Source organism: Cyprinodon variegatus, unplaced genomic scaffold (assembly GCF_000732505.1).
Source record: "Cyprinodon variegatus isolate N-32 unplaced genomic scaffold, C_variegatus-1.0 Scaffold8, whole genome shotgun sequence".
Lineage (NCBI taxonomy): Eukaryota > Metazoa > Chordata > Actinopteri > Cyprinodontiformes > Cyprinodontidae > Cyprinodon > Cyprinodon variegatus.
Window position 1 is genome coordinate 1,136,228 of NW_015150461.1, and position 7,872 is coordinate 1,144,099.

At 40.8% G+C, this 7,872-nt stretch overlaps 1 protein-coding gene across 1 annotated transcript in view; it reads left to right on the top strand.

The window, feature by feature from the left end:
- dctn4 (dynactin subunit 4) overlaps window positions 1-7,872 on the top strand; it is a 20,226-nt gene that overhangs the window by 2,722 nt on the left and 9,632 nt on the right. Inside the window, exons 2-7 of the mRNA XM_015376790.1 lie at window positions 427-497; window positions 613-791; window positions 894-937; window positions 1,790-1,897; window positions 2,459-2,479; window positions 4,710-4,783. Coding sequence (XP_015232276.1) covers window positions 427-497; window positions 613-791; window positions 894-937; window positions 1,790-1,897; window positions 2,459-2,479; window positions 4,710-4,783 — 497 coding nt within the window. The remainder of the gene's footprint in view (window positions 1-426; window positions 498-612; window positions 792-893; window positions 938-1,789; window positions 1,898-2,458; window positions 2,480-4,709; window positions 4,784-7,872) is intronic.

Here is a 7,872-nt window from a genome sequence, read left to right on the forward strand (position 1 = left end):
TCATGTTTTGGGTGTACTATTCCTTTAAGGTTAAGTATAACCTTGGGCAGATAGTGTCCAGGTAGTGAAACAGTGGAAAAGTCACCTCATGGCCACTGTTGGGTACGGTAGAGAACCTATAATTCTGTTGGCCTTTTTCTCCATCAAACCTCTGAAAACTAATTTCAATCACAAAAAACTTTCAAGCAGCAACAGATTTTTATTTAAAAAAGGGTTAATAGTTGAATGGTGATCATATTCCTACACTAACAGCATATTGATATCTCCTCTTATTATGTTATTTCACTAAAGTGAAATCTGTTGCACTTTAAAACTTTGTGTAGATCTCCATCAGTGCCTCTTAGCCCAACAAATTAAAACCATTGAGAAAGATGATCTTCCCTGAATCTTTACACAGAACTGACTGACCTGTACTTTGATAATTAGGTGGACTCCCATTACTGTCCAAGTTGTCTGGAGAACATGCCGTCTGCTGAAGCTAAGGTCAAAAAGAACAGGTGACTGATTCTCCAACATTCATAAAAAAGCTATTTTTTATTTTTTTCTATTACTACTTCTGCTCGCTTGAAATATATTTGTTTCTATCGCTGATCCACTGTTGCCTCGCTGCAGGTGTGCTAATTGTTTTGACTGTCCGTGCTGCATGCACACGCTGTCAACTCGGGCCACTAACATCCCGGCTCCCCTCCCCGATGACCCCACCAAGACGACCATGAAGAAAGCCTACTATCTGGCCTGCGGGTTCTGTCGCTGGACCTCCAGGGATGTAGGCATGGCTGACAAATCCGTCGGTAGGCGCTTCTACACAGTCAATTAAAACATAGAAAACAAAGCTTTGCTTTCATTTGTGTCTGTCTTTGGTTTAAAGTAATGATGCATATTGTGTTTTACAGCAAGCGGTGGATGGCAGGAGCCAGAAAATCCCCACGCTCAGCGGGTAAGTCCTACCCTGTGGTCATTTGATCATCCTTGAGTTGCTCACATGTTCCTTGATCACACACTGCATTCTTTTAAATCGTTCTCTGAGAAAGTTAAATGCACACATTCAGAGCTGAAGGCAAACTCAGCTGCTGCTACTTCAGCTTCAGTACAAACAACTAATGTTAATACTTTTACAGAGAGAAAATCATAGCGTTTAGCGTCTTTAATGTCAGTAAAAAAACAAAGATATGCTTTTATTGTCCATTTTTATGCTCATGTTATTGAAAATGGTGTCAGTTATCAAACATTTTCCTTGATATTGATATCAAGTTTTAATTAGTATCCTTTCCAGTCTAATAGGTACGTGGTAAATCTGGCAGAATTCGATTGGTACCTTTGGAAGTGCCACATCTGGAACCGATCATTAACAGCTGCATGTTTCGTTCCTTTAGGAGGACCACTGCTACCAGCTGCCAGTTAGAATCATATTAAGACTTCATTGTGAAACATATTGTATTACTCGTGTGGACCTTCAGAAAGGAGAATACCAGCTAATTATTTAAATATAGAAGGAGGAGTTTGCAGACAGCAGACTGTAGGATGTCCTGCAGCTCACTGTTTTCTTGTAATTTCACCCTTATCTGATGGCCTTTTAAAGCTGCAAGGCTAAACATTGAGTTCTGAGTTAAAATTCAGCACGTTTTTTCAAAGCTTCGTCTTTTCAGCACACATGAACCAAACTATCGGTACAACCTGCCTATGTTTACTGCTGCATCCCTAACATGCATTGTTGTTTTTGTTTGATCTTAAAGGCATTATTTTTTTTTTATTTAGAAAAGAATTGACCTGAGTTTTTGTTTTGCCACAGATCTCCAAACTGATTGAGTATTACCAGCAGCTCGCCCACCGAGAGAAGCAGGAGAGAGACAGGAAGAAGCTGGCGAGGAGGCGGCAGTGCATGCCCCTGGCATTCTCGGTACTCCGCTCCCCTCTGAGAGAGATGCTTTCAGAAATGTCACACTTTCTCTCCAACCTTTCAAAATGCTAAACGGCCGTGGTGTCATTTATTTAGCACTATCTGAGATCAACACCGTTGATTCAGTCTGGGGTTCTGTTGAAGCAGATTTACTTTTACTTATAGAGGGGGGGACGGTGGGTCTGGGAGCTCTGAGTTCAACACTGAACCATTCAGACATCAAATCCGCCTCCAGCTCGTCGTGTCTGTGATGCTAAAATGTCAAAGAACATTTGTATGCAGTGTTAACATCTCCTTAGTTTTTCTTGTCACACTCTGTACTCCTGCTTTTCAAACCGCCTGCATTAACAACCATTAATGTGAATCAATCGTACCTGTGATCACTCCGCTTATGTCCTGCAGTCACATTGTTTTGCATCTGAAATGATTTTTGTTGCCAATGCATGTCACCAAATGACACTGACGTTCGGCTTGATTGCTTTGGTTTCGCTTTGATCTTTATTCTCCTCTTTTTGTTTCCTTTGCTTATGCTCGCTGATATTTTGGTTTTTACCCCCCCAGCAACACACTATTCATGTGGTGGTGAGTTACATTTTCACAATTTGGGTAGTCTTCTTCCAGTCATTTATCTCTTTACTTGTCAACCCTGTTACTGAGAGGCCTCACAGATCACATGAATGTCTCCTTGGGTAAATTAGTCTCAGATTTACCCAAGGGGAGCTTGATGTTGGCATCGTGATGTCTGTTTATTCAAAAGCACTTAAGCCTAATTGAGTCAAGAAATCCCCCCTTGCCATTCTCCAGCAGCACTGTGTCCTTTGTTTCTAACCAGAAGATCAACAAAACTCTATCTGCTTTATTTAATGTCTTAAAGAAAAGTCTGGTCAGCAAGAAATAACCAATCGGTCATTATTTATACCTAAAATTAATGCATTTGCGGTAATTTAATGAATTTAGTGTTAATCAGTAAAAAAAGTAAAGACAATATTTTTTTTGTTGCGATCCTGGAGTCTAGGAGCGGCCATTTTTGCCCAAATATTGTAACTGCCATCTTCCGGCAGTGACGTCACGGTGCGGTAAGCCTAGCGCCATTCTCCTGCTTTACAAGCAAAATCAATGGGAACTACTAGACACTAGGGGTGTAAATCACATCCATCATGGTGATTCCGTTCAGTATCGATTTCCTGACCCAACGATTCGATTATTTTCGATACTCAAGAATACACCACGATACAATTCGATTTGATTGATTGGTTAATTTTTACATTTTTTTTTTTACACCTTACGGGATAGACGTGGTTTCAAATTTGAAATAAATCAATGAAAGATGTAATATCATGCATTTTTTTTGTTTTTTAGAAACAATAGCAAATAACAGAAGTAGAAAAGTTGCACTCCACCTATTCCTAGTAAAACCTCATTAACTGAAAAATAATAATACCCCTGCGTTATAGATTCTGAAAGGCTTTGCATCAAAAAATACTGAACAAAATCAGTGCAATGAGTGCAATTCAATACCTCGGCTCCAGACGTCCCCGCCCCCTCCACAGACGCTCCGCTGCACCTCTCCCAAATTGTAGCTGACCACAGACAGGAGGCTGGTTGTTTTGTTTTTAAGACCAAAATTGCGGAAAGCAACTCTTAAAATTTGACCCGCTAGAAGAGCGAGGTGCACGAGAATGCTGGGACCCTTTTCCAACCTGGATCCTCGCTCTTTTTGGCCCTCATGTCCCTCCGTCGTCGGACTAAACTCGCCCCCACTTCCTCACCGCTTTGGTTGTATCTAGACCCACAGTGTGTAGCACAGACCACGCTTCAATATTGAGCATGAATCAAAAATGTCTGTGTGAAGCTTGCTGCAACACACTGCTGTAAGAGTATAACCAGGAAGCGAGGTAGGAGGGCAAAATAGGTTTAGCGGCACCGCAGCACGGGAGGGCGAATTACGCCCAGGAGGAAATGGATAAAAATAGACCGGAGGAAAAAAACAAAACATGAATCGATTATCTTGTGGACGTATCGATGCATCGGATCGTCGGCTGTTGGATCGATGCATTGATACAAAACGATTATTATTTACACCCCTACTAGACACATCTGCAATCAACAACAATTATTGAAGATTTCCAGAGGACTTCACCATTGAAATTCACCAGAGCTATAGTTAAACTGACAATGCCCACGTGCATGGCAGCTGGATGTTGGAATACATCGGGTAAAAGTGAAAAAAAAGTTAGTTATTTCACCGTTCCGATTCCTGATCCTCCACGGACGGGTTCGTCGTTGGATTGCCAACTTGAAGAGGGAGGATTTGCCATCGAACTTCTGGCCAGAGAAAAAACACGTAATATGTAGCCAACATTTGGAAGAAGAATGTTTTCAAGATGACTTGGATAATAGCGCGTTGTTACAAACACCAGATACAGCACTGGGACTTGAACAGCAGCCGATACCGCGCCATGACGTCACAAACCAGTAGGTGGCAGTAGTGTTCTTTGACAAACATGGATGCCTCCAGTAAAGCACATTCAAATTAAATTACTCTTAATTGAAAACACTTATGTATTGAAAAGTATGTAATCATTTTATACTTAAAGTACTTTCAGAAGTTTGTATTCTGAATGTGACCGGACTTTTCCTTTAATTCAAATTTCATTTGAGTTGACATGGATTTCTCTCTGTAAAAAGGCTTTGTTGAGGAATTGTCACGTAGAAAAATAGCTGTAGATTAGTCTCATAAATCATAGTGACTCTCCATTAGAGTCATTTGGCGGTCGGCCTTATCATGTCTCTTCTTTCTGAATTCCCTTAGGAGAAATACGGCCTTGGAACCAGACTGCAGCGGCAGAGGCCTGGAGCCCCCATATCCGCCCTGGCAGGACTTTCGTGAGTCATCTCTCATTGAACATGAGGACCATTGCTGCTTTTGGCTCCTTTTGCACACCGTTTCTCATATTTGAATGAAAAAACATAAGATGAGCTTTTTGTGAATTGTATTCTCTGCCCACTGACTACTCTCTTGTGTCTCATCATGACTTAGATGAATGTTTTACCTTTCAGCAGCTTTGCTTTGATTGTTTCGTCAAGCAAATGGCTTGAGAGTCTTTGATCATTTATCATAATCAACAACTTATTTCCCCCCTTTTTTTGTTTTGTTCCAGCATCAACCTTATTGTAATTTAATTACGGACTATCTTTATGAACTGGATGCTGAAAAGTAAAAAAAAAAAAAAAAATGGCCCCTTTTAGTTCAAACTGTCTCAGATTTTAGATGCTTTTCAGGACGGAAAACCTTGATGAACTAAACGGATTTATTCAGGACGGTGGAACGATTTTGGTGACATGAAAACAGTTGGTGCAGCATCACAGCGGGCACAGAGAAAACTCGCTGAATGATCCTCCAATATCATACCATACCAACTTTATTTATAAAATGTTTTATACACTGACAGGACCAAAGTACTGTACAAGATCATAAAATACAATGCAATTATAAAAGAAAAGAAAATATCGAATATAAAACACATAATATACAGATGCAATAAAACAAATTGAAACCTTTAACCTAAAGTCAAAGAAAAAAGAAGGATCTTAAGAGGAGACTTAAAGTCATAGGGAAACAGCTGTTACAATCGCTGCATTTCCAAATTCTCCCGAGTGGTGCCCGACTTTACACGAGTAAATAAAGTGAATGTGATTGGTTGTTTATCAAGAAGGCAGGATTGTTATGGCGGAAGGTTTGCAAGAAAGTTTGGTTGTAACCGGTGCCTCTGAAGCATTTCGTTAACCAGTTAGCAACTTGGTGCTAGTAGGTTCCCAATGGGAAATTCCATTGGGACCAAGTAGCACTAAATTGGTGATTTAGAAACGACACTGTCAAGGAACGCTATGGACAGAGGAAACATGCAAGAGGAGGAGAGTTTAGTGTCGGAGGTCGTGGATGAGTCTCCTCCGTCATCCATTTTTTATTTAGAGGAGGAAAGCGGGGACGAAGATGTTGTGGAAGAGGACGCCAGGGCGGCAGAAGCTTGGTTTGGTGTAGAAGGCTTCCAGCCGTACATGTTTGAGCCCTTGCCTCGCAACGCTGCCAGTTCTGTTAGCTCTACGCCTGCTGAAGACACAGACGTCCATCCCTATGAACACTGGGACGGAACTCAATGGGAAAGGAAATGATGATTCTTATATCAACCGTTGCGTATATTAGCTGCGAAAGATGAATCAAGATGCTATGGCGGAAAAAATTAGATTGACAGATGATAATTGATATGATTGGCCGAATTTAGGTGTACAGGCTGACGTATAACTAACTGGCCTGCATAAGATAATGGAAAAACTTTTATTTTTCATAAATTTTAAGACAGGATTTTTTAGAAAGTAGAAATTTTCTAACTTTTGGGACGATATCGTCTGATAAAGAGTACATTTATATACATGTTTAAGCCAGAGTGATTTGACTTTTAAATACAACTTCCCTACGACTTTAAAAACAGCGAGTCAAGGCCTGTCCAAAGAAGATCATTCCATAGCTACGGAGCCGCCACAGAAAAAGCTCGCCCCCTCTGAGCTTGCAATTTATCTTTGGCACCTTCAGAAGCAACTGGTCAGCTGGCCTGAGGGAACGGGAATATCAGGCTGGAAGCAGAATCTAAATTCACCACGTTTGCATGGATGCAAAGAATCAGATTTCAGGCCTGATCTGAATGATCAGGATCAAAAATGTTTCATCTAAACTGTCTGTTCTGAAGGAATTTTTATTTCGCTTAAAAGGTGTTTTTTGCTGATCGCCATTTTGATCGGATCTTTGGAGTAAAATAACTTCCACTGCGCATGTGTGCAACATCAGCGTAATGTTTCTTCCATTGCTTTGCTGGAAAAAAGGGTCAGTTCCGCACAAGCTTAAAAGATTTAATATGATGGAACGCCTGGTACATGTACACACACGTCATGATCCGATCATTTCATTTAGTGTCCATGTAGACGGAGATTTTGAATTTCCGAAGGAGAGATCGGATCGGGAAATTTCGCTCATGATAACGTAGCTCAGTTTGCTCTCCTCTTGCATATGGTGATTCCTTCACAGTTCTTTTGTGAAGGAATACAGTTGAGGAGCGTTTTTATTGGGATGATTTGACTTTTTTTTTTTTTTTTCCTCAAATGGATTGAAATTAAGTGTGTGGCTCCGAGCCTTCACTCCAATTCATCCCACCGGTGTTCTGTTGGGTTTAGGTCTCTGTCCAGTGGACAGGCAGGCAGGGATAGTTGATTCCCTCCTAATCCGCTCATCCATAGATTTAAAAACCTTACTTTGTGCAAATTCGGGCAGTTTTGATGCATCAGGAAGTGGCCACCCTCAAACTTTGTTCAACAAGATAAAAATGTCCAAAAAGCCTGAGCTTAAAGCTAAACCTAATCCCTGAAAACATCCTTTATTGTCTCCCTCTCATCATGATGTGTTTATCTCATCTCCACTGCTCTGTTGTCCAGCAGCTGTGTGATTAGCATCCCTCCAAATAAATTCCCATAATCCCTCTGGATCGGCTTGTTGGTGTGAAAGGACAACATGTTCAGTAATTAGCGGCTCAGTGTTTATTACAGAGCTGTGACATGAAAGGGGCTTAAACGGTGTTCAAAGTGCATAGAGTGATGTCATCCAGAGGATGTATTAAAACACAAACTGAATGCTGGTTTTGGCATTTCATAATTTGTCTTAAAAAAATAATTGATATTTCTTGTTTTAATGCATTACTTTAAAATGCAGATGAATGAGTTAAATGTGGCCCTTCAAGTCCTTTAAACAGAATTCAACACCTTATAGTTTTACTGTCTAGAGTCACACACTCTAAAAAGGCCGATATAAGCGAGTTAGTTAGTGAGGCTAAGTGATCAGGGAGAGCCTTTCCTCCTGACAGCTGGAGCTTTTAGCTTAAAGGTATACTATGCAACCGGTGTTGATTTTCCAGCGATGCTCCCCCCAG